Source organism: Lepisosteus oculatus, chromosome 5, assembly GCF_040954835.1.
Source record: "Lepisosteus oculatus isolate fLepOcu1 chromosome 5, fLepOcu1.hap2, whole genome shotgun sequence".
Taxonomy (NCBI): Eukaryota; Metazoa; Chordata; class Actinopteri; order Semionotiformes; family Lepisosteidae; genus Lepisosteus; species Lepisosteus oculatus.
Window position 1 is genome coordinate 49,887,507 of NC_090700.1, and position 27,657 is coordinate 49,915,163.

Sequence of the window (27,657 nt, forward strand, 5' to 3'; positions counted from 1 at the left end):
CGTAACTAACTAGGAAAATATGTTCGTAAAGCATTATGAAGCCTATTTGATATATCTTCGTGAGCATTTTGGAACAGGAAACAGGAAAAATGTACTACGATGTTTTTCTGCCTGCACACTGGGATTCAATTGGCAATCTAGTATAAAGCAAAACAAGTCTATCCCTCTTATAACCCAGTATCGCAGTACCAAGAGGGTTCACATCCCGTAGATTGCTAACAGGATGTCCTCGGTGTTTCATTTTTATTAAGGGGAAGAGGTGATTGGTTTGTTACGTTGCCCTCTTGTTAGGGTATCTTTGCTGAAAAACGGCATTTTCAGGACGATAATTTTCTGCTGTATTTTTCGTGCAACTACATTATACTGTAGGTCTAGGCTTTAATTTGGGGATTGTGTTTATGCAATCATACAGTAGTTCTGTTTAACTTTTTTTTTTGCCTCCGATTAGCCAGAAAAAAGTATTTTGCAGGCGATGCCTAACACTGGTTTTGAAGAGCCATGATAAAGTTTTAATTACTTTAGCAGGGAATGACCAAAATCCTTGAGATACGCGGTGCTGGAAGTTTATTTTATAGGAACTCTCAACAACTTACAGTAAATTAACTGATCACCTGTTCAAGACGTCAAAACGATCGTCCCAGAGTCTAGAATTTGAGTAGTTAACACAAGGCTAATAAAACGTGAAGAGCTGTGTTGATCAGAACTTCCTTTTATGAATAAATACGTTAATATTGAAATAGGTGGTGTGACCACAATCATAAAATGGTTGTCCATATGATCAGTTCCCACTAGGCGATGGTCAATTTCTATTAGGAATTTAGCTATTATACTGTTCTTTTCACCAATTACTGTAATTAACAATTTATTTGGGGATATCTGAGTTTGCTGGATACACAGTGTGAAGAGAAGGGTTCATATTATGATAATTGAGGTCTGTTTACCTTTCTCCTTTCTCTTTGTTTCCAGTGAATTTACGAGTTACATGCTGTTTTAATAACATTTCCACCTAATTGCTTGTACTGTACATCTGTAAATTATTGTATTATACATTTCAGCACTCCATGATTCTTTTAAACCATTTTCCCAACATTCCTTAAAGGTTTTGCACTGCAGGCAGTTAGGAGCATCTGGAACACAGCTGATCCATTAGCTCTGGCAGTGGAAGTGAACTACTACAAATGGCAAGATAGAAAGCAAAAGAGCACAGTTACAGTAAGTGTCTTTTATTCATATATATACTGTATATAAGAACATAAGAAATGTTATGAACAAGAAGTTAGTACTTCATTGAGGATTAATGAAGATCTCATTCAGCTGCTTCCTGAAAGAAGCTGGGTCATTGACATCAACACCATGCCTGGGCAGCTTCCTCCACATTCCCACAATCCTTTGAGTAAAGAAGTGCCTCCTGTTTTGAGTTTTAAATGGACTTCCATGTCCTTTCCACCTGTACTTCTGGTTCATGTTTCACTATTGTATGCATACTGTACATCTTGGTTAACATTGATAAAATCTGTAATTTATACTTTTCTGAATTAGAAGGGAAGGGGTTATTTGCCTTAGTTAAATGGTATTTATTTTCATAAAACTCCTTTGTGTGCTGTAATTATAACCTGATTTTTTTAAAGACAAAGAGTGTGACACGAAACACAGACTTCTCTGTCAAGGCTGCGGATAAAACTAAAGCAAAGATACAAACAAGAAACACACTGTTTTCCTGGGAACAAAGATCCCCCTAAACGTAATTGCTAAAAGAAGGAATATCCTGACCAAGTGCTTTATTTTGTGTTCGATGTAATTTCTTTCCTGAACATTACTGGGGGAAAACATACCTGAATTAAAAAATGACACAGACAATGAAATGAAAGTGTTAATTCAACAATTGGCAGGTCACAGAAGACCAGATTATGTTTGTCAGACAAAAATACAGGTAATAAAATGTAATTTATTACTGTACATGGTCAGATACTGTAGGTAAGATAGGTAAGCATTTGTTCTGATAAAGTCAAGAACATTTTTAGAGTAGAAAGATGACAAAGTACCTTCAAGTGCCTATACTAATGCTTCTCAGGCAGGTCAGATCTGGGGATTTCTGATGGCTCCTAGGAAACAAATCGAAAAAAAAACTCAATTTAAAACTAGTAGTTAACAATAGCAACTCAAGTAGGTAGCTGTGTCAGAATGCAGAGCAACAAGTATACAGTAGGTTCATTCCATTCGGAAAAGAAAGAGACGCAATGTTTTAGCTGCTGTGGAGCCTCCTTCAGGTGACACCTAAAGAAGGGTCCACAGCAGAAACGCTGTCTCTCTTTTCTTTTCAGAATGGAATAAACCTTTACTTGTTCCTTTACAATAGAAACTTTTCCACATTTGGCCATTTTGTGCGACCTGACCTCACAAAGCTTATGGTGGATCAATCATTATCCATTTGTGCTTTATGATTTATAATTCCAGACAGGGTAATTAATAATATTTATACTTCAGTTTGCTCTATGCTTAATTTTGTGGTCTTTACCAAAAACCATTGGTTGAAAAAACAACTTCTCTTGGGTTTGGAGAGGGATTAACCTGCAGTGCAATCTCTTTGACACATTTTCTGAGCTCTAACAATCCTAGGTGAAGTATTTCATTTTCTAAACATTCCAATATTGTTTCTTTACGTGTGTCTTTGACTAAAGAAGTAAACATGAAAAACTTATGTCAAGTCAGGTAATGCAACCAGCGGTCAAACAAGACATGTCTGTGGTGAGCAAACTGTCACTGACACTGATACTTTGTCTCCTCTCAGATGTCTGCAGCCTCTTTTGTCACTTGCCAGAACTAGGCGTTGCGTTCGACTCCAGGGGTTGTGTTTGTGCTCGAAAACAAATAGCAATTTTGCGGGGACTTAAACACTGCCTGACCTCAAGAAGTCTGAGTCAGAAAAGAGTCAGCTTTGCAGGAAGTGGGTGTGAGCCTATGGAAAATGGGGATGAGGGGAGAGGAGGAAAAAGAAGGTAAGATGATACAGGAAAGTATGATCCATCTGTTTAGTGGAACAATAAAGCAAAATAAACAGCACCAAGCAAAGTTAAAAGACAAACTGTACACCACATACTCCTTTTCAGGGGCAACTGCCAGGAAAAAATAACATATGTTATTATCTTTTCTTGTGAATGAAGTGAAAAAGTGTATTACTTATTGCACTGCACACTCACTTCTAATGAGCATTAAGGTTTGTACTTTCATTGTACACGTTTCCTATATTGAGATTTGTTGTTTTGGATCTAGGAAAGGTTATACTGTACTGTAGGTTATAGTAAAGGATTTTGGTTGATATATTTTGCTTGTTTATTAGTCATTGAGTATTTATCAGGCACTGCACCGGAGGAGCTGAGAGTACCAATTTCTTTTTACTTATACTGTAATTCAAGAACCTTTGTAACAACCTCTGAAATCTTCAGCATCTTTTTCCTTTTTTTTAATGTCAGAAGAAGAAACAATCTTGTATAACTACAGTACCTGATCACCTCAGGTCAATTCAGCAGAGTTGTTATTGTTGTGGAAAGGGAAACTGAAAAAAGGTTTTCTTGATTATCCTCCTGGAGTCCTTTAATGTCTTTTCCAAAGGCCTGGGTACTATATAATAATAATAATAATAATAATAATAATAATAAACTTTATTTTATATAGCGCCTTTAAAGGTGGCTTCTCAAAGCGCTTTACAGGATGACAATAACAATAAATAAGAAGACTACAACAATAAATAAGAAGATTTCACAAGATAGGACACAATTATAATTACAACAATATAACAATAACAATAGAGGAGACCATGGAAGGTGGTATTAAGAAGAGCAGAGGGGTGAAGAATGGAACCAGTTAAGTAAAGGCTTTTCTGAAGAAGAAGGTTTTGAGTCTGGATTTGAAGGAGTTTAGAGAAGGTGACTCTCTAATATCCTTGGGCAAAGAGTTCCAGAGCTTGGGGGCATAGCAGGAGAAGGCCCTGTCGCCCATACAATGTAGACGGGCTTGGGGGACAGTAAGAAGGGCAGAATTTGAAGAACAGAGGTTGCAAGGTGGGGAGTAGGGCGATAAAAGTTCAGACAGGTATTGAGGTGCCAAGCCATGTAAAGCCTTATAGGTGAGCATGAGGATTTTAAAGTCTACGCGGAATTTGAACGGAAACCAGTGCAAGGACTCCAGGATAGGAGTAATGTGAACACTTGCACTAGACCTGGTCAGGATTCTGGCTGCTGAATTTTGGACATACTGCAGTTTGTTCAGAGTAGATTTAGATACCCCAGGGAGTAGAGCATTGCAGTGGTCAATTCGAGAGAATACAAATATGTTGATCAGCTTTCAGCCACAGTTAATGATAGCATAGGGTGTAGTCTTGCGATATTTCTAAGGTGAAAAAAAGATGTTTTGACAGTATGCTGTACATGTGGGTGTATATATAACAACATTCGTTTCAAAGTTCTGGCCCAGAAGGAAGCACTTACAGCACCAACCTGGTTTTCCTTGAAGGTCACTGATACCAGGCCCAGCCTTACCTACAGTAGTTTGGGAGACCTGGCAAGATCAGCTAGAAGATAATAAACATGCTAATGAAAGTTTGCCAGAGACATTTTGCACAAGTGTGCAGTTTTACAATGGCTATACCATTTTTTATCTTTATCCTGGTTTCCCATTATTTGTTTCATGCTTGATTAGACCTGGATGTTTTAATGTGCTATGACATTCACTGTACTCTAATTCATGTTGCACAGTATATACCGCAGTATATTACAGTAGAGGTTTATTCAGGCTGTGCTATGCAATCATTAACTGTTTTCAGACATACCTGTAGATGTATTTTTACAAAGATGTGAAATGGCCTTGACTGGGCTGTTCAGATTTACTCCAGGAAAGGATTTCACCAATGATTTGCAAGACTGCCTGCTAACCTCTTCTAACTGCTGACCTTTATTTAAATATTCAAAGAGCGGTGTTTTAGTAGTGCCTCCAAACAGGAGCACCTTGCAATGATGTCTGGGCCACTGCTCAGACCCTGGGGTCTGATCCACATCTGGCAGAGTTTCCAGAAAACTGCACTAAGGGAGATAAATATGGGAACTGTCAGTGTAACAGAGAGAACTGGTTCTTTTGGCAAGGGAGGATGGGGACTGTGCTGTCAGCTGACCTTAAACACAATTGCTTTCTATACAATTCCTGCTGTCACATGCTTTTGAGTTCTTATTTGAGTGACTGAATTTTCCACTGTTGCTCCAGGGCTTTGACCTCTCTGTTGTTGTTTATTTATTTCTTTAAAAGAAAGTTGCTTTTGAAAAAAAAATGTTAGGCTGCAGGCAAAGAAATCAACTGAACTACAGACGTTTATTTTACTGAAAAGGGTTTTGAAAACATAAGAATTCATTTTTATACATTGTGACTTTCTCAAACCAATCTGAAGGAGGACCCACAGCAGTTTCTATAAACTCTAATATTAATACGTGCCTGGTATACTCTACCAAGTCCAGATACAGTGTATTGCTGAGTATGCTTCTGACCTAGGCATCCTTTGACAAATCTCTAGTAGCCGACCGAAAATTGCTGCCCTTCAAGATTTTGCGTGTTTCTAGCGGGTAACGACTGTTATTAAAAAGGCAATAATTTCAGCATGAGAACAAGATAATACACACTTTCCACTTGATAGAGAAGATAGCACTTACAGAAATGGATAGCTATTTATATTGGTGTGGGAGACCGTGAGTCTGTTCCCTCTGTGAAGTTAAATATTTTAAAAATGTACAGTATCTGTTTTTGGTAGGAAAAATAAAAGTTGTTTTAAAGTTTCTGAACTGATATGGGGGAAGGGAGCAAGCCTCTGGTCTAGATTGTGGGTTAGCTTCCCCCACGGGCTTGCTGCTGTTTCCCTGAGTGAGGTAGTTTACCCCAATTACTCCAGTCCACCCAGCTACAGTATATCAATGGGGACCAGCACTGCAGAGGGAAATCTCTATGATGGCCTGGCTCTCTCTTCTGTTTAAGGCCACTGAAACCAGGATACACTCCAAAGTGACTTGGATATGGAAAATACCAAAGGGTTACTGTTTACTGTGTTCTCTGTGTCATGATGAAAAATGAGAGTGACAAGATTGCATGATTCAGGCTGGGTGTGGAATTAGAAGGAATTCCAGGCATGTCAATGTTATTTTAAAGCATCATTGTGTTTGCTGGTGAAGTGGAATAAGGCATTATAATAGAAGTAAATGTAACTAAAACCTGCTTTTCCATGCTGCTCATTTTGCAATGTTTTGTCACTTGACCATCTTTTTACACCTTAGTCTCCACCTTGTGTCTACTTCTGAAAACAGAAAACATACAGTATGTTGTTAAAAGTCCTGTTTCACTATCCTATATTAAGGTCTACAATTAGAGCATTATTATGTTTTGAAAACAAATACATGTGTTTTTTAAGAATTACAAATGTGATCACGAATTTTGCTAATTTAATTTTATAACAGCACTTAATCCTATTCTAAGAACCGGGGATCAGATTTTCTGTACATTAGATTTTTCTAGAGTGAACAACACTAATCAAAGTATGTCGCCCTCTAGTGGCTGCGTTAAGTTAAATAGCTTTAATCCCCTGCGTTGTACCTGCAGGCCGTGAAATGAGTCTCAGAGGAAGCATTTAACTTTCAAGGTTTCTTGTTTCTATCACTATAATTTAACACTTCCTGTCTGGGAGGAACTTCAAAACCTAAATGTTCAAAACCTGAAGGTTTTGACATAACCTCAGTTGTCAGGTGTTAGTGTTGCAGAAACCAGTTGCAGATTCCTTGACAGGAAAAATAAAAATAAAATAAAATGACAAATACATATTTTAAAATTATATAGTTTTGTTTAGGATTAAGAATGAAACACAACCTTTCTATTCAATTCATGCAAATTCAAGTTTTCTTGGCTGGGTTTTGAAGAGTATGATTATGTATTAGTAATACTCAGGTCTTTCAGATGAGACGTTAAACCGAGGTCCTGACTCTCAATAATAATAATAATAATAATAATAATAATAATAATAATAATTGCTTACACTTATATATAGCTTTTCTGGACACTCCACTCAAAGCACTTTACAGGTAATGGGGTATCCCCTCGACCACCAACCAGTGTGCAGCCCCAACTGGATGATGCGACGGCAGCCATAGTGCGCCAGAACGCTCACCACACATCAGCTCTCAGTGGGGAGGAGAGCAGAGTAATGTAGCCAATTCATAGATGGGGATTATAAGGAGGCCATGATTGGAAAGGGCCAATGGGAAATTTGGCCAGGACACCAGGGTTACACCCCTACTCTTTTCCTAAAAAGCCCTGTGATTTTGAATGACCACAGAGAGACAGGACCTCGGTTTTACGTCTCATCGGAAGGATGGCGTCTGTTTACAGTATAGTGTCCCCGTCGCTATACTGGGGCATTAGGACCCACAGGGACCGCAGGGTGAGCGCCTCCTGCTGGCTCCACTAACACCTCTTCCAGCAGCAACCTTAGTTTTTCGCAGGAGGTCTCCCATCCAGGTACTGACCAATGGTCATTAAAGATCCCTGGGCATTTCTCAATAAGAGTAAGGAGTTATCCCAGTGCCTGGGCCCAATTTCCCCCCTCAGCCTTTCCCGTGGCCTCCAAATTGTCCCCATGTATGATTGGCTTGCACTTGCCCTGCAATGGACTGGCGCCCGCTTCCAGGGTGAACCCTGCTTTGTACTTGTTGCTTGCTGGGTAGGCTCCGGCTTCCTGCAACACCGTATGGTATGAAGTGCTTTGGCAAATGACATGACAATATCACTCAGCAATGCTGAGAACCATGAGGAAAGCATGCATTAGTTTATACGCAATGGTTGTCAGGCATATATCCCACCCTCGAATTTAGAATTTAGGAGCTAGCAGCTAGTCAGCCATAATTGGGTAAACAGCAGCAGACAGGTGTTCCTGCAGTGTCATTACCTGTAACAGCAGTGAGGCACCTGTGTCCCTTAGACTAGCTACAGCCCTTGTCTATGACCCCCAAAGGGATTCTAACAGTATTACAAAGCATGTTTCAGTAACCGTAAAGATGTTCTCAAAATGGTTTACCCCAAATACTGAAATAATGTACAGGCACTCTTGGTTTTACAATTTCTTTTGAATTTAATGCTGGGGCCATACACACTGTGTGCACCTAAGGTTGCCCACCACTGAGGCATTGTGTCATTTGCCAGCATTGAAAACCGATGAAAAGTTTTTCTTAACAGAAAAGCATTTCTGGCCATTTTTGTTTCAGCATTGGTCATTTGTTTATAACTAACTCATTCCCTTGTGTGATGTTTTTATCTGATATTATTTTATCTTGAATTGTGCATTCGGTTGATAGTAGTTTTTGAAATGCCATGCGCATTAAATACCAGTTTAGAGGTGGCACAGTAAAAGTGAAAAACATAAACCCAAGACTTGAACATGCCACTTCACATTTTGAAAAAGACGAGCAGAGGACAGCATACTGTACATCTTATGATGATGGAGGAGTGCCTCTCAACAAGCATTATGACTTTTTTCGGATCTGAGAGCCAATTCAAGGCTGGCTCTGGTCAGTAAAGGTGTAAGAGGACTCGAGGAGGAAACCAGGATGCAGCTTTCCCTCTGGAGAGAAATTCCCAGAAAGATGACAATAGATTCTGCGGTACAGGAGGCGCTGTCCTTTGGATGAAATGTTAAGGTTCGGACCATTTGCTCATTAAAGAACCCATGATACTAATTCCAATATTTCCGTCTTCAAAGTTCCACACTGAATCACGTAGTGATGCTGTTTCCTTCCGCTCCTGGCTGCTCTATGTAACCTGGTGGGTTATGGATGTGGAAGGTACGATAAAAAGTAAAATAAATTAGAGTATACAGTACATGTTAATTAATACAAATGTAGGGCAAGGAGACATTGGCTGGAGTAAAAAAGGTGAGTTTTGAATTTGGATTTGAAGAGAGTCAAAGGATTTGTACCTCGTAGAGTCTGAGGAAGGGCATTCCAAAACACTAGTAGCGACAGAGAAGGCGTGGTCTCCGAACGAACGAGATTTAGTACAGTGAGCAAAGGACCTGCCTCGGGTCAACGGAGACTACGGGAGGGAGTGTAAACATGGAGGAGGTCAGAGATGTACAGTATGTAGGAGCCAGATTATTTAGGCGTTGAAAGTCAGGAACAGTAAAGGGCGGAACCTACTGTATACTGTAAGGCTTACGGCCGACAGGCACTGTGTAAGAGCCGGCTTACCAGAGCGGTGACGTCGCCGCCCTTCCCTGTGATTGCAGGACTAGAGCTACTGGGCTGTAGAGAGATCTCTCTTTAGCTCACCGGGCTGGGTCTCTGCAGAGCGACGCGGGAGTCCCGGGTTCGAGCCCCCGACGGTGGGGGGCCGACCTAATGCGGCAAGGGCGCCCGTCTGAGCCCCCGTTGCATTACGATACTATATCAATGCAATGAATTGTAAATATTTAATTTGATGTGAAATCGTCATCCTTGTATCAGTGCTAATGCAATAGTGTCAACAATAACAGTAACCCCAAAATCTCCCAGGATGCCACTAAAATTACAGATTTAAATCAGGATTACTGGGTATTTCAAGAAGTGCGTTTAAATTTTAGTTGACATATAACTGTACACTGTATATCCAAGAACAGACGGAAAGATCAACGAGCAGGCCGTTTGTTATTTCCAGCGAAGTCCCTGATAAACAATCCTCTCAAGCCTTCGTCTTTCCTTTTGAAAAGGACAGAGCTACGCAACGTAAAAAAAATAACTTGTATAACCTGCAATTGTCGTGATGGATTGACCAATCAACCGCGCCTGGTCACGTTTTTCAAGCACCAGCACGCTGTACGGACTAAATGGGGGGGGGGCGGGTCTACCGGATTTTTTAATCCAATCCCGAGGAGAAACCGGGGTGCAGGGCGGGTGATTGACAGGGCTGGAAGCCACTGAGCGGCGTCCGAGGAGTGACGGACAGCAGTGTGAGGCCCAACACAAGGGAAGACATGCTAATGAGCTTCTACAGTAGGAAGTGAGATCTGCCACTGCCAGGTATCGGTAGTTACCTTAATGTCTCTGAGGGCTGGGAGGAAAAGACCAGAAAGTGGATGCAGCATCAGTATATAATGCAGCGATAAACACCTCCGAGAAAGAAACTGCATGGAAAGTAAGGGGTTTGGAAGGGAAGACGCGCAAACGGAGAACCGTGAAGAGGCACAGTATGTTTTCTGTTGGACGTCTCCTTTTAATCGTTGTCGGTGCAGCTGGTGTCTGATCTTTTGCTGGGGTGCGCTTTAATCTCGTTAATAGTTGGCTTCGCGTTCCCAGTGAAGCCCGTGCACGCTGACTGTATCGTTGCTTTAAAACGCTTTTTAAAGTGTACTCGTTAAATGTTGTTTTGGAAATGAAGCTGTATCGGCGAAGGCGCTGGGTAGCGGAGAGGGCCTTGGACAGACACGAACGCAGTTCTGCTCTTTGACAGCCGGTATCTGCCGCCAATATCGTGATAGAAAGCTTCGAGAACCCGGCAGTCGTTATTGCAAGACATCACTCTTTTAACGTCTTGCAACGTTTCTATTAAATTCCTAGGTTTAACAGTGTTTCGTGGAAACCTGTGGCTTTTGTGTTTCGATTTTAATAACACAAAAACACTTAAGTGTGATTTTTTTCTTCTTCAAAGAGGCACCGCTGTAATGTCATTTGAACTGTTGCTTTAAAAACAGATGACAATTTTTCGAAGACAAACTATGAAATGGTTTCATTTTGTAAATAGTCTCCATGAAAATGATAAACCTACAGTATCTTGTCAGAACTAAATACTAAATAAAAAGCATAGCTTTCAACTTAGAATATGTCATTCCTTCAAATATTTTGAATTGGGATGCGACGTATTTTCTAGCACAAAAAGGAAGTAATTGCGGTTTAGTAAAGGCTTTATCTCATCATACTGTAACGGGGGGAGCTGCTTCTTTTAACTCGTTTTGTTGAAATGGACGTCTGTGCCAGAGCAGTCTCAGCTTTTGAGGTAGTGTTTAAAAACAGAGTATTCTTCCTGGTTTTAATCTCCATCAAATAAGGCAAAAACAAAACAACTCACGACAGCACCAGCTGACTTATACTAAGTCATCAAGAGGCGGTTCCGCCGAGACACCCTAACCACAGAAGCAGTTGTTGTTCTGGGTGTTTTGGGCCTGGGACAGCTCGGTCTGTATTCCAGACTTGCACATCCCTTCTGGCGTGGATTACTGCGGTGGCCAGGTATTAAATATACTGTATGATCTTTTGCGTGCATGACGCATTTTCTATCCTCCATCGCGATGTCTGCATCTTGTTATTTTGTAGTTTAATCCCAGACGTGGACAAAATGGATGTTTAGGTGTATAGAAGCAATGTGAATTTGTTTCTAAGTGTTCGAACAGATATACTGGGCATTATATACTGTACTGTAGGTCTTCGTATTATTTCGGGTATTCTGTGGGTAATGATTCCCGTCTGAATTGATTTGTTTTTTGTAATTATTGTTAAACGTCAAACCGTGATTGCAATGTTATGAAGACATTTTAAAGAAGGCGATATGACGAAATTCTCAAAGGACATGCTCTAATGACCTTTATTCTATAGCATAGTGGAATTTTGAATTTTAATGCTAAGTATCCACGGCGTTTTTTTAAACCTGTGGGTGTGTAGCGCTAGGGAGCTAAGGGTTAATGAGTTGTATCAATGGGCCTGCATCTATAAATGAACAATCCGCCTCTCGATGCCTTTAGAATAGATTGACTTCTCTGCACCTGAGTGATTCTCCAGTGTTAGCATTGAAATTCACTGCCTCCCCTTCTATCAATAATGTTACATTTGTTTGCATATCTGTACCCTCTCCAGCAGTACATTCATGTTCTTTTAACATACAGTAAACACAACTATCAGTTTTTAAAGCTGCTCTTTTGAATTTTGACCTTTGAGCTGGTCAGATTTACTGTAGTGTCCCCTCTGTTCCCTGTCTTTATGGTGGACATGACTTTTTAATATTGGGATTGATGTACTGTAGGTCTAATTAACGTTTTATATTTCAAGAAGAGGACACTTTTCCTAAGGTTTTGTTGGTATTTTTATTATTATTGTGTCTTTTGTGTGACCCCAGGTAGTTTTTGAGCTGTTAGTTACTGTGCACATTATTTGTGCGCTCTTTTCCATTCAGATATTCAGTGCCAGTGGGATAATTTAGGTGTTGCTTGATGAGAGTAATGATGAGAATCAAGTCTGCGACAGCAGAGTTCCCACCTTTTAGCTCTTGTGACATCTCAAAATCTTAAGCACGGCTGGGATAGGAGACCTCCAGTGAATACCAGACTACAGCTGTAGGCTGAGTGGTGTTTCTGGACCATTAGATGGTACCATTTGGTACCATTGTGCCAATATGGGGGCACTGTGCTGTTGAAGATGCAATCCTCTGTTAATGATCCCATAACATTGTTTCTAAGAATAGGGAGGCTTTCTCTAGGGAAGCCTGTGCATTATGAGGTGCTGGTACCATAAACGTTCCACTGAAATGGTGAATTCCTATTTTCTCTAACTGCTGTGTGGCATTTTGGGGCTTTTGGTGCATAATGACTGTCTTATGTAACCCTGTTGGGTGCTTACCTCAGTGCTGGATGAAGTGGGTACCCTCCTATATGTAAAGCACTTTAGAAAAGTGCTATATTAATGTTAAAAAAGAGAGACAATGCATGGTTTTTTTAAATGAGAAGACATGAAGAAAATAATGAATGGATAGTTTTGTTTAAAAATATAAAATGCCATCATTGAATGGGTGAGGTTGAGCATTGAATATACTTTTGTACTTATCTAGATGATGGAGGAACCCTGAAAAGCAGTACAGCTGAATGAGTGTGGTCTCCCACTGCTGGGCAGCCTGTCCAAAAACAAAACTCTAATAAATGATAAAGTGAATAGTTTTATTTATAGTATTGATGTTAGTAAGAATGTATGAGGAATGATATAAAATGTGAGGGGTTTTATTTTGCACGATAATTGTGTTTTGCATGCTGTGTAAAAGTATGTTAAAAGCATGCAATTGAGGTTATTTTTTAATGTATTATTTCATGATTATAATTGTACAACTGTCTTCTTTCTGTGCTGCAAACTGTTCTTTAAACCCACAGAATTCTCTAGTGGAAAAATGCATTATACATTAGGAATGATTTTTGATCTTTTACTTGGCTTAAAGTGAATCATCATACCTGAAGAAATGTTGGTTTATTTTAATAAACCATACAAACTTTTACAGGAGATGCATCACTGTTGTGTTAAAACGGAACCATAACATTTGCAAAAATCTGTGTCAAAATAATAAATATCAGAAGACAGTAAAATGTTTGTTACATCTTACCCATGAGATTCAGGTTTTTCTTGAAAAGAATTCAGACAGATGAGTTTCTTTGTAGCTTTTTTATTATATGATTATGATTAAGTTCTTTTTCGGGTAAAGAAAATGCATAGTACTATATTTGGAGGATTACTAAAAGAAAAATTCAGAACCAAAAATGTTTTAGAGTCAGTTAATGCCTGTCAATGTCCTGCGAGTCTCTAGATCTGTTCAGATGTACATTGGAATATGTATCCTAATGTCTTACTTAGCTATTGTGTATTTGTAAAGAGCCATTTCACGTATACAGAACCCATTTCATCCGCTCAATCTGTCTTTGGCTGACTTGATTCTACTTCCCCCAGGAAGGTCTGTCCAGATCACCAGGGCTGTTTGGGCGGTCACATGGGGTCCATGCGGTCGAAGTGTCTCCAATGCTACAATTTCTGGGATGGCGATGTTCTATATCGTTGCTGGGTTATGGGTTTTAAGGATCCTCCTTCCTGTGGCTGGTCCTCTCAGAGAGCATTTCAATGCAATACGGTATGGTACAGTACAGAAGGCAGACAGGGGTCATGGGGGCTAACGGGACATGTGTGTAGTGTGTTGATGCAGATCTTCTCATCCCATCATACTGTGCTGTTTGCTTTTATTTTTTTCTATCAATTTCTTCTTTTACATCACACACTGGATGAGGTGAACGTGCCATATAGTGCAGCTGTGTTTGTTCATTTGGAGAGAAAATAGACCATTGGTATATAGAAAAGAGAGACAAGAAAGAAGGGATTTTGGGGTTGGAGGGGCAGCTGTACTCCACAGCTTGTCTTTTGAAATTTATGAGCACACCACTGCTTTAAAACTCTAAACCTGAACATCCATGCATGGATGATCAATGGGTGTTGTCAAAAGAAGCATCTTCACCAAGGAGATCAGCGCAAGAGTATAGTTAACCGATTGTTACATGTAAGTAGGAAGGTAAAATAATTTCCGGGACACATGTGCCTTTTAAAATATCTGTAAGCATCCAAGACGGAGACTGAAGGAAGATTATTGAATATAGACATTAAAAAGCAGAGGTCAGCATCCCCATCCCCCCAGGTATTTATAGAGTAGTCACAGCAGTTGGAATGGGGCTGATGTATAATATTTGTGTTCCAGAGAGATTAGGGCATAACGAAAACAGGTCACACTCAGAGTGGTTGATTTTTCTCAATCTGGGTGATCTGTGTGCTACAGATATAGAATGGTCTAGCATTTCATTCCATTTGGCACAATCCCATATAACATGGCCTCAAATATTATGTTCAATATGGCCAATCTGTGAAATGGCCATCTGATGCCTTAAATTATTCTGAAAACATTAACATAGTGATTTAGCCAATCCAAACTGAAACAGCTGGGTGACAAAAACAGATATTGAATATGGTGCATTGCTGGGTATGTAGCAGTTGTTTTGTGTTTTAAAACAAGTATACAGTATGTTAAATTTCTTCCTGCAAGGAAATTGTTAGGCATTTGGGTTAAATGACCAAAACACAAAATTTAAGCTGCTGTATTTTATGAATCCAGTGAAATACAGTAAAGGTAGAAGCATATCTCAAATGCTAATTTAGACATTTTCCACATCTTATTGTATTTACGTTGTAGGGGCATATCTTTTTTTTTAATGCAAATATATTCAACCTTGAGCTTCGCAAAAGGTGGGAATATTTCTGGGTCTCTTCATAACCTTTGTTATGACTGGAAATGCCAGTGGAGAGTCTTATTGTTACATATTGGTAGTGTTGAGATCATAATGTTTTGAATCCTTTCTCCTTCCGAAGGACAACTGCATTTAGATGAATTACTTTATAAACTGTTTACTTTCGCCTTGGACAGTTACAGGAGCTAAAGTCATAGGTTGAGTAGGATTAAATGTTATAATTACAATAACTATTATTTGTTTTCTTAAAAAAAAAGTTGTAGTTCTATTTACTAGGCTGTATGTCTAGTAGTTTCACGCATTCACTTGGGTTTTTAAAGTTTTCAGAAGCTTTTGAAAGGTTGGAATTACAGGATGAGGGATCCGGTTAGCCCAGGAAAAGGAATCCACTTCATTGTGCAATGATTTATCTCCTTTCCCCAAGGTTATAGTCAGCCATGTACATTCAAGAGCAACCATCAGTAAAGGCAATTTTAAAACTGAGCATCCAGATTCCTCTTCAGTATCGGGAACAAGATGTGAAATAGATTTTCAGGGTTAATCCACAGCCAGACCTCTTATCTACAGTATATGCTGACGTCTTTAAGAATCTATGTAGTTTGTACAATACATATCTGATTCCTTGTTCCTATATAATTTATTTATTCACTCTTCTTGTCTATTTGTTTGGTAAGATTCAGTAAACTCGTGAGAACAAAAAGAGTAGAAGGAATAGTAAGTCAGTATCTTTGTAGGTCCATCTAAAGAGTGGATTTAAGACTCACTCCACTGATTCACTGGTCTGTTGTTAACCTCGCTGCTTGGAGAAGAAGTCTCAGAAGAAATGTAGCCTCTCCCACAGCTGACAGGTTGTGTATTTTGTGACTCATGATTTTCCCAGGCTACTTCTGTATCCTCAGGGCTGCACATAACAGGGAGGAGCACATTTTGCTCAGCTTAACATGTCTATCATTTGGGGTAAAAAAAAAAAAAACGTTTTTCTTTTATCACAGCAAACATCCAAACACTCTCGTTAGGGCTGTAGAATTCCGCTAAGATCTATTGCCTGTTCTGCTTCCTGACATCTTACTGCCTTTGCTTAGACCTTATTTAAAATATGTAAAAACATGCCCAGTTTTGTGAGGAAGAAAGATGCATATCTTATGGACCTAATAAGTTTGCTATATTGTATAAACCAGTTCAGTTTTAGACTATCCATAATCAGGCTTTGCTTATCGTCCCACCAGTGATTAATATTCTAATCTAGATGGTTCTGTCAAGTGAAATCACTGAGCTGGAAATTCTTTGTCACCAAGAACCGTTCCAGGTCTCTGAGCACCATGACTAAGCAGTGTGCGAGTGCAAGTTTCTTTTTCTGGATAACAAAGATGTAGTTTAAATTGTTAATCATAAGTTCCTATTCTTCAGTACATATTTTTTAATCTTAATTGTATTTTAGTCATGTGGATAATGAGATGGTTTTATAAATGAAGGTGAATGTTGCCACTAATTGATTGTGGCAACTTCATTAAGTCTTAAGAAGACTTGAGAGACTTAAGAATATTTTACATGTGTGAAAGATAATATAGAAGATTAAATCATGGTGGATGTAAGTTTCGTTGCTTCACTGTTCTGTTCATTGCACTGTTCTGTTATATTATCACATCACATCTTCAGCTCTGCCTCTGTGTGCCACCACGCCACAGGCTGGAATTAGGATTGGGGATATTTGAGGCTGGCATTATAACAGGCAGTGGCATTAAAAGGGACAACTGTATTGGGTTATAATGGGCATGGTAGCCTATAGCCTAATCTGTCGTAACTACTACATAGTGTTTTTAATCCATTCTGTGCTTTGTGTTATTCATGTGCTTCACCTGCATTAACATACCCATAAGGCGATCAAATGTTAATTTATAACGCATAATGAAACTCTAAGGTACAATTGCATTGCCTGTAAAACTGTGGAAAATTAATCCCTCACATCTTTTACGCATCTGAGAGATGACCAAGAGAATCCAAGCTTTTTTATGTGCCATCAGAGTGAATCTAAGAGTGATTTAAAACACGGGTTCCCTCTCGGGTTGTCTGTGACTTTTTAAAATCATCAGCAGGTTAAGTCTGTGGAGACAGGGTAGACTGGACCAGGTTAACGTTCACTGGGTCTGTTTAATGCTTTACCCAGATGACAAGGAGTCATGGAAAACCTTTGGTATTAAAAGTGCATCTTTGTTCTAAATTACCTTTATTCTCAACTCCTCACTCATTTCTACAGAATCCTTCCATCAGATCCAGTGCCCAACAGTAAGAAAGCTTGCAGTGGTTAGCAGGCCTCTTGGCCCAGTTTGCTGTTGGTTGCCTCAGGGCTTTTCAATCTTTGGTCATACCAGTCTACTCAGTCACAGACTTTTCTTGCAACCAGTTGCTTTAATATTTTAATTGATAATTGGCTAAACCAATGTAACAGTTAGGACTCTGGCTCTATTGGGCTGTATTGAATGTCTGCAGTGGAGAAAATCGGAAGGGCCATAGGTTGAATAGTCGTGCTTTATAGTTACAGTTTATATAGTTTATAGTTAGTTTGGAAAACACTACTGTTGTGACTGCTATCACCTGATGTGTTTTAAAAAAATAAATATTCTTTACAGGTCTCATAGGCTAGTGTAAAACATCACCATGGTTCTTGGAGGTTAGGGTAGAACATTATTGGGGAGAGAGAATTCAGAACTTGACAGTTTGGCAACTGCTGAAGTAGAGTTGTCAATGGAAATGGCCGTAGTCTCAAAAGGCTTTCTGTCCAATGCATGTGATTTGAAATGGTTTCTGTTTCTGTGAAATATAACTTTGCAGTATAAATGAAAATATGCATGCCGTGTTGTTTTTAGTGTTCTGTGTTGTCAGTGTTTAAAGAGTATGTCACATGAAATAATAAACTTAGCATCACCAGATTCTCTTTCCAGGTTAAAAACACTCAAAATCTGTTATTTACAGTACAGTATAAAGCAGGAGCTGCTTTTCACTTTACATCTCAGCCATAACATTTTTGCCTCTTCAATACCTCTGCCTCAAGCACTGTTTACAGGTGACTCTGATTACTGACTGCAAAGCTTGTTTAACTACATTTCAGTGCAGTAGTTTAGCAGTTGATCCATTCAGTATACAACAACAGAACAAGTTATCAAATGGAAAAGTAGTGTATGATGCTCACAACTACAGTAAAATTAAAGAAGCATGAAAAAAGTAAACCCAGAGGGTGTAATTTTGTTAAATTGGGATCTATTGAGAATGCAGTGACTAATTGCTGTTTAAAGTGTACATTGTAAATTAAACACTGAAAACATGGGAGATTTCACATGAAAGGTAGTGCAGTAACAAGATGCCTGACTGCAGCAAAACTTTCAGGTGTGGTTTACAGATGAGCCTGGGTATTGTTGTATTGAGGCCTTGATCATGAAAAGAAAGCAAAAATTTTGCTTTACATTGAAGAATAGCAGTATAGGTTCAGTAGAAAAATAAAAACATCTTTTTGTTGAATGAAACTTTTTATGATCTGTAAATAAATCGAAATTTCATACATTTAGATATTTTTTTTCAACATTTTAATGGTGAAGATTGTAGTTGTCATGTCTACACGAGAGCAGTTGAGGACAGGGCTGATTACAATTTATTTTTCTTCTGAGATGTAAAAAAATGCAGCTCAATCTCTTTATCCAAGGCCTGAAGCAACCCTGTTAACACTATTGTTACCCTACTAAATCTTGTTTTAGTCTATACATAGCATTTCCAATCTGGGGAATCTGAAAGCTCACCTTCTAGAATGGTAGCACTGTTGACTCTTGTCCTCTCATCTGTACATATTGCTTGACAGCAGATTGTGTTATCTTTACAGTACGAACAGGGCAATCATCCTTGTCTTTGTTAATTGCAGATCTGACCGGAACACTGTGACGCAGAACATTTTGCACAGTCAGGAAGACTGTGGATAAGAAAGATAATACATTTATATACAGGAAAAGAAGCCAGCGTGGTAAGCGAAGTACAGTTTGACAGTTACTCTTGTGGTTATTTTGGTAGACACTTCTGTTGTGTATACTGATTTATGCGGCATTTATAGTACAAAATACAGTTTAAAAACCTGACAAATTGTAAAGCAATCTCAATTTATCATATCTCATCTTATAAAGGGTGCAACAAGTATGTCTTTTTTCCTTATACTGTAGATTACCCTCTGCCCCTGTGATTACAGAATTTCATTCTTTAATCACATCACATATTCCCTTATTTATATTTGGAGAGAGAATGTTTTTGGTATAGTCCACGATGAATTGATTTCCAATGCATTTTAACTCGCACGCCCTGCATTGCTGTTGGTTTGCCTCAGATCCACCATGAATAACGAGGCTGAAGTCCACACCATTGCCCCCGAGATGCCAGCGATGTTTGACGGGATGAAGCTGGCAGCTGTGGCGGCTGTGCTCTACATCATCGTGCGCTGCCTAAACCTCAAGAGCCCCACTGCTCCTCCTGAACTCACATACCAGGCCACTCCGCTCAACCGCTTCGTGCTGAAATCCTGTCCCCTGCTGACCAAAGAGTGAGTATTGCCAGTCTCCTCCTCCGGAGGTGTCTCCACCCCCCCCCCCCCCCGTCCGAACACCTCCATGTCTGTCCTCTATCGCTAAACCTTCATAATATGGCAAAACTGATTTTTCATCTTTGAAGATGGTGATGTGAGATTCCTCACTTTCGTTTTACTCTCTTAGCTATAAAAATGGGGAGCACAGTAACTTCAGGCAAGGCAGTTGGGTTTCAGCCAACTTTCAGCCCTTAATTCTACTACCTCACAGCGGACACCGAATCGGAATAAAGCGCAAATTGACCTGCCCATAGTGAATAAATGAGTCCTGTTGAGGTTTCTGTAGAGTAACATTGTAACACTCCATATTGCGTTACAGAATAGTCTCAACTCTCTTACAGTATCTTGATATTTGAAACCGTGAATGGGCTGTTCTGCATGTTATTAAGCATTTGAAGTTGTTCTTTAGTGGGAAGTCAGAATTTCCATGAGTACTTCTATTCATTTGCTTTCAAGAGGTTGTTTAAATCTCCTTACAAATACAGTACTGTCAGGGTTCACATAACCAGCTTTCCCTTTTTATTAAACGTGACGGACCACGCTGTTACATAATGTCATCATTTCCATTATGGTTAGTACACCTTACTAAGGGCTAAAAGTGTACACACTGCAGTTTCAGAAGGACGTGACAGAGAAGCTCGGTCAACAGTCTAAAGATGAGACTTCTTATCAGAAGTGTGTGGTGTACCAGATTTTAGCACCTTGCCCCTTGAAACTTTTAAACTTGTCTTCTGTGCTTGTTCTTAGACAGTAAATGATGATCTTATAGAAAGGAATTCTAGAAGCATGAAGTCACTGTAGATTCTAAATTTAAAATGAAGCAGCCAGTCCTTGAATTTGTATCATTCCTTTGTTGAAAAATGCATCACATTGTTCACAGCTATGCTTGAAGTTTGCAGTGAGAATTATTTAAGATGTATCAACTAGTTGAGATCTAATATGCAATAGATACTGTTATTTCCTTTTTTGTGACTTCTTTGCTTTTTGAAGAACCTTTCCATAGAAATCATAGTGCAGTAGATGTTGATTTTAAACTCATGCAGCAATTTCAGTAATTCAGGTCAAGAAACATCCTTCTCTACTATTAATCTTCAGTAGCAATATTCTGACTAAGACTGCTGAGTGAGATCTAGGCTTCACTGTCAATAATTGGATCTATGAGGTTTATGTAGAGAAAATCTAATTATGCTGTCATTACTCAGTGCCTGTGTTCTGGTTGCTTCTCATCTTGCTTGCTACCTAACATGACTTATTAGAGCTATTAGGTCTAATCGGTTTTCTTCTTTTATATATGCCGGTCTAGCTGTGATTATGTAATTCTGACTTTGGCTCAAGCCACTATTCCTAGGAACGGATGTATAATGGACATTGACAGGGGTATTTCAAATCACAGTTAATACCTGTCAGACCAGGTATTTTTTCTACCAGCACTTAAATTACTTCAGCAAACCTTCATTTACAGCTTCTGTTACAAACAGTGTTTGTAAAGTAAAAACATAAATATTAAAAGAAGTGGAAAAGTGTTGTACTATAAAAGTTTTTTTTCTTTTCAGTAACAGCTCATGTATTTTTTTTGCTTTAAAATTATCTGGAATTGAATAATCTGGGTTTAAATACAGGAAATAACATTTACTGTAGTGCTTTTACCTAGGTTGTTTCCATCTAAACTGTTGCTTACGCAAATCAGGTGGTTAGCCCTCTTTACATTTTATGAAAGGTTATTACTGTGTACCTGCTTTGAGAGGACTGTGCTAACCAGTGTCACCACAGCACTACAGTACACTTTAACCTCAAAGTGCAGTAGGCCTACATTGTGTTTCCTAAAGTGGGGAAAATTAGTGGCTGACATTTAAAGGGGAACTGTAACACTATTTTTATATTTCAGGGTTAGAAAGAATCAACATTGATCAGTGCATTTCAAAAGACAACAAAAAAAATGTACACAGTAACATGTAAACCTTCAAATTTACATTACAAAATAGATTAAATTTCCAGGTATGCGCAGCACAATTTTCTTTGATTCAAAATGAGGCAACAAAACTTCAGGTGACGTGATTGTAAACAAGCAGGCTTATGAATGCATCTCTTTTAATTCCATAGAAATACTGCTTTTCGATTTTGAGGTGGTTTTGCCAACAAATACTACTTAACTGTGCATACAGATCACGTTGGAACATTTCTATTGTGAAATGTCTGCTGTACAACCTATATACTTATTCGCTCGTACATCACGTTACATTAGTTATTGCAGTGACTGCTGAGCAGGAAGGGCCACATCACAGTTCTTGCTCTTGCCTCTGGTGAGGTTAGAGGTTTGTGATAGCATGGTGACTTACAGTACTTTCACAAGGTTCACTATTTTGTGTTCAATTTGTAAAATCTATCAGTACTGTTAATGAATTTATTTTGTTCCAGAGATTTAATAGCCTAGGAAATTGGGACAGTAGTGGTGCACATAACGGTTTATCTTAAATCCAAAAACATCTCAATTTAGATTTGCAAGGGTGGAATAATGGATAATATGCAGTAGACATTTTCAATGTGGATGGATTAAGAGGAGATGATTGCTTATGTAAGAGCTTCAAGAAAAATAACACAGGTGATCTGATTTCAGTGAAAGGACTGTAAATGTTTGCAAAGCTCTGGATACAACAGTGGACTTTGCTTCCTGCATATCATTTTTGTACCATTATGCAGATAATTTTTGTCGGTGCTCGGTTGTATGGAAATAAGTACCATTCAGGAAGCAGTTTGCTGTCTTTGGAAGCATCAGTCATGATTACGATAGATGACCTTAACATTAACAGTTGGGTTACAGTTCGGATACCACTAACCAACTACTTGGTTGTTGTTTGTTGTTGGTGTTTAAATATTATTGTAGAGCATACTGCCAACCCATCTTAAGCAGGTTCATTTTGGGATGCTGAAAGCTTTCCCTGTATTCATGTGAGCCACCCAGTTTTTCCTAATAATCATAGTGAGCCTACCTCATAGCTATCAAATGAAAAGTCGTGTTAAACTATAGCATATAAAAAGAAGAGTTGAAGAGTGTATTGAAAATGTACTAAAGTGATAAGTTAATTCAATTATCAGATAATGCAAATCACATCTGTATATGCTTTCTAGTTAAAAAATGTGTGAGGAAATGCATTATTTACCAGGAAATTCACCATTAACAAGTCCTAGTCCTGTCTTTGGCTACGAAGAGTGTGTAAGCCAAGACTTTAGTGTACATATAAAACACAGGAGTAAAACTCTGATATGGTCTTTTGATTTTTTTTTTTTTAGTCAGGTTTGTTCTGGTAAATAGTCAAGGCTGTAAGGTTGGAGACAGCCTGATGTTGACTGCAGCCTGGATTGTGGCTTAGGTATACTTACTGTAAAAACCCTTTAGATTTCCCAGCTTCACCATCTGCCTCCTTCGTTAAATCAACTGTTCCTAGTGCTGCCAGTGCATTAAACCAGTAAGCACAGATTGAAGTCTGTGATTTGCATGTGTTGGTCAGTTTCCTGCCTCTTGCTCTCAAACTAAATGAGCAGAAATTGCTGGAATGATGTGCAGTGTCTCAGCTGGAGAAGAAGGGCAGTATATCAGGCTGTGGCAAAAGGGAGGAGAACTTTCAGCTGTCTTCATGTTTATTTCATGACATAAAACCCATAATCTTCACGGTGTCTCATTATTAGTAGCACTTGCTATAGAAAAGTGTGGTCTCTTTAAGAATGCACTACAGTACATGGAATGTTTCCCACAGATTGACAATGTTTTAACTAAGCTTTTTTGGGCCATGGATTGTTTAAATGGATTTGTTTAAATTGTTTTATTGTAATAGGTTTATTAGAAAACTCTGGCCTCACTGTTAATGAAGAAAACAGATGAACAATACTATTGTGTTCCTAACACAGGTACATTCCTCCCCTGCTGTGGGGTAAAAGTGGGCACCTGCAAACAGCCCTATATGGCAAAATGGGCAGGGTTAGCTCACCACATCCATATGGGCTCCGGAAGTTCCTACCAATGCAGGATGGTGCCACGGCCACCTTTGACCTCTTTGAGCCTTTGGGGGACCACTGCACAGGAGGTAAGAGGGATATTTTTGGGAAGAACGTGCCTGTTCTGGATTTCTGTTTCCTTGTGGCTCCTCTGATACTGCAATACTCCTTGGTGAGGAATGTGTGTGCTAGTTGGGCACGAATGGAACAAGTCCTGTTCTGGGTAAATATGAAGTTGCACTATCTGTCTGGCATCTCTCTGCTGTTTTTAAATAAACATGCAACCACATGCCCCAGCTGAATTGTCAGGCAGAAGGATTTTGCTTTTTACTGTGCCAGTGCCTGGACTGCTTGTGTTTTTATGATTGAATCACGTTGTGTGAGAGAACTAGAGTGATTCTAGAAGCCAAATGGGATTGTAAAGGTGCTGTTCAAGAAGTGCGTCTTACATTTGTTGTGTAAAAAGGTAAACAAACGGTGCTTGCATAAAATTACTACTTGTACTTCTGCATTCTGTTGTCCTGGCTGCAACGGTGTGAAATGTCAAAACCGGTTTTCATTTTCTGAAAACCATGACCAAGTAGCTCTTTTTTGTTTTATTCATAATGCTGCTCAGTATCATGCTCTAGCTTTGACAAGACTTAGCTGGCTTAGAGACACTAGTAAACCTGGACAGCATATCTTTGGACTGTAGACACTGTAAAACCTGGAGAAATGCAGAAACAGAAATGCAGGCAAGTGTAACCTCTACATTGAAGGCAGCCCAGGCTCAGAGCTGCAAGATGAAGTGCTGCCTCCCACACCACCATGCTGTCTGTTTTCTGGTCATGGGTATCAAAATGTTTAACGTGTTTGTACTGCATATTCCATACTATTTGCTTGCTTCCGTTTTAATCTTCAGATGAAGTCACCATGGTGATATGTCCAGGAATTGGAAATCACAGCGAGAAGCATTATATCCGCACCTTTGTGGATTATGCTCAGAAGCAGGGATACAGGTGTGCTGTTTTGAATCACCTGGGAGCCCTGCCAAACATTGAGCTAACCTCTCCCCGTATGTTTACCTATGGTAAGGCTTGTAAGATTGTCAGTGATGTCTCTAAATTACAGCTTGATTTGAAGATCGTTACATGATACTGTCACAATACAGCTACAGATTTTATCCGTGAACAAAGCACGACAATTACTGTGACTAATAATATTGGATTGCCTCATTAAATTTCGGTTATGCAATGTCTTAAAAAGAAAGTCACCACCATTCCCCTTGCTTTCTGATGCCGAGCACAGTTCGCGGGACCACTGCAAGTGTCATTAAGCATTAGTCAATCAGCAGTACCTCTCTCTTTTTTTCTAGTCTTCAGAGTGATCACTTGATTTAGAAAGGATGCACAGCACATTGCACAGCATCATTTTGCTGTTGAGAAAGAACTCCTGTTGACTATTTTTGAATTTTCTTAATTTTTCAGACTGTTCTTCCTTACTCATTGAGGTTTTTTCTTTTGATGTCACTAAATATTGCATTTTGTGCCACCGTGATTTGTAAGACTGGAGCAATAGCTATATTGATTAACCCTGTTTGCCCTCTCAGGCTGTACTTGGGAATTCAGTGCCATGGTTAGCTACATCAAGAAGGCATACCCCCAGACACAGTTGATTGTGGTGGGGTTCAGCCTTGGAGGCAACATTGTCTGCAAGTTCCTGGGAGAAAATCGCACCAACCAGGAGAGGGTGCTCTGCTGTGTCAGTGTGTGTCAGGGGTACAGTGCGCTCAGGTGAGTGGCCAGTTAGAAGAAAGCTATGGCCGACTGTCAAGGTTCAGAAGGAAAAGAACATATTTACAATTGGCTGTGTCGTTTTTGCACATTCATTACCACCTATTGGCCAAGAACCTGAACTTTGAAACTTTTTATCCAGTTAATTGTTATATTACACTCTTTTTCTACCATCACACTAGAGTTATCTCTTTTTGTTCTGTTGATTCACAGCAAGCAAGGCTCTTGCCTAACACATTCTGCTTGCACGAATGCTGTAAAAACATCTGAATCATGGAGCTAATTTCGGGTTTGCCACATACTGCCAACAATTTGGTTGCTGCAGAGTAAAGTAATCGGCTGATGTGACTAATTTTCCAAGCACAGGGGAGTGGGGGATGTCATGGGGAAGCATCCTCTGGCCTGCCTAATCTGAATTCCTGAAACTTTTCCAGGCATGCATTCTCTAATCCCTTACTGATGGTAGGAAGAATGCACAGCGAACCATTCTTATTCCGTTTTCTGTCTCTTAAAGTCAGTTACAGGACATGTAATTATGTGTGGCATAAAACATTAAGAGCACTTTTTTGTGAAGTAATCTCTGTGAGGGCCTTGAATCAGTGAGAATTAGCTATTTCTTTACTAAGTTCCTTTTCTCTATGCTGCACTGTGAAAATGTGAGTAAGAAAATAGTTTTTAAAACTTAAAGCATTGTACTCATTCCATTGGTCTGAAGTAATTCCGGTTATGCTGGGAGACTTGTGGCTGGTTACGCTTTCACATCTATTATGTGATTTATGGAAACATTATATTTTGAATTCTGCACATGCTTCAGTTGATGAAACAGGATGAAAAATGTCAGAGCAACAAACATAAATCCGTAATTTTGAAATTGTCACACTGTCCTTTAAAAAATGTTATTTTTTGTTGAGTTTTGGAGAATGCACTTAACATTACTGCTTTGGAGAAAATGAAGTTAAAATGGTAGCTTAGTTTATTCAGGGACAATGTTCATTTTCATTTCGTGTGAGCTTATTTATTCCCTATTGACCTGGTTTTGTTTTGGAGTGTCTGCCAATTTGAACTCCCAGCAGCATGACCAAGGCATTAAACTAATTAAAACCAGCCCCATATGAAGACAGCATCTGTTGCCATGCCAGAGATTACAAAAATGTTCAAATTTTGGTGCTGTAAGGGAGTGATATTTGGTACAGGGAATGCATTGTAGAACCTCTTAGATGACATTTCATAACAATATAATACATGTTTTTTATTTAAATCAATATGGCAAAATATTTAAGAATATAAACACATCCCCATCATGTATGGTAAACAGCTTATATAGAAACCTAGCTGCAGTCAGTACTAGACCTTTTCAAGTTATACCATAAAAATGCCTTACTTAATAATATTGTTATGCAAATGTAATTGAAGTCGTACTAAAACGTACTACAATTATAGATATTCAGACCTCAGAGGAGCAATATGAGGTCAACTTATGCACTTGAGTAAAATGTTTTGGAGAGTTATGCGAGAAGCAACAGTCTAGAATCAGCCTGTTAGGGTATTCTCTTCTGTGCTCTTCTGTAAATATGGAAGTAGCCAGAATCGCATTTGGCATGACTTCAGGGAACTCTTCCCAGAGTTGAAGCACACAAGGGCTGGGCTGCCTGAGGGTTGAAACCTAACCGCTCCTTTTCTGGTAGCTTCCTGGTTCTTTGATTTCCTGTTTACGAGGAGGAAATAGAGCACAGTTAAAACGATCATGTTCTTGTTCTTGTTATTGTTTAAACCATCTGTAATATCCTGGGCAGGACAGTCGAGATGACATACAGTATAATGTGCAAATAATCAGAAGTCTGGATTTATCATTTTAATGTTGTTGCATGGAGGGCTCTCTAGTTGGTTTATAGGGATTTTTTTTTTTCACTTTAAAGCACATCTATTGTGATTTTGGGAGGATTTTCTCCAATGTAAAAGAAAACCAGTTCCATGTGAAGTACTAATATTTTAACTGTAGTTATTAATTTGTTTTCAGATTCATCTGAAATTGCATGACAGCACAGAGTATTGTTTGTCTTCTTATTTATGAACATGAGAGACTGTAAAGGACAGGAAGCCAGTAGGCTCACCTTGACTGTTGGATAGTTTAGTAACTAGGTGGATTTACAATATCATCTAACCACTTCTTGTAAGGATGTTTGAACCTCAGCCAC

At 39.1% G+C, this 27,657-nt stretch overlaps 1 protein-coding gene across 6 annotated transcripts in view; it reads left to right on the forward strand.

Annotated features, from left to right (window-relative positions):
• Positions 1-10,029: 10,029 nt before the first annotated feature.
• LOC102696829 (abhydrolase domain containing 2, acylglycerol lipase) overlaps positions 10,030-27,657 on the forward strand; it is a 28,179-nt gene continuing 10,551 nt past the window's right edge. The window contains exons 1-7 of one of the 6 annotated variants that reach the window (XM_015343235.2): positions 10,031-10,240; positions 13,749-13,926; positions 18,993-19,091; positions 19,446-19,658; positions 23,604-23,779; positions 24,592-24,759; positions 25,279-25,462. In XM_015343235.2, coding sequence (XP_015198721.1) covers positions 19,453-19,658; positions 23,604-23,779; positions 24,592-24,759; positions 25,279-25,462 — 734 coding nt within the window. In that variant the 5' untranslated portion in view covers positions 10,031-10,240; positions 13,749-13,926; positions 18,993-19,091; positions 19,446-19,452. Of the gene's footprint in view, positions 10,241-10,275; positions 11,280-13,748; positions 13,927-18,992; positions 19,092-19,445; positions 19,659-23,603; positions 23,780-24,591; positions 24,760-25,278; positions 25,463-27,657 lie in introns of those variants that run through there. The other 5 variants (XM_015343237.2, XM_015343239.2, XM_006628848.3 and 2 more) reach the window with 5 other exon arrangements.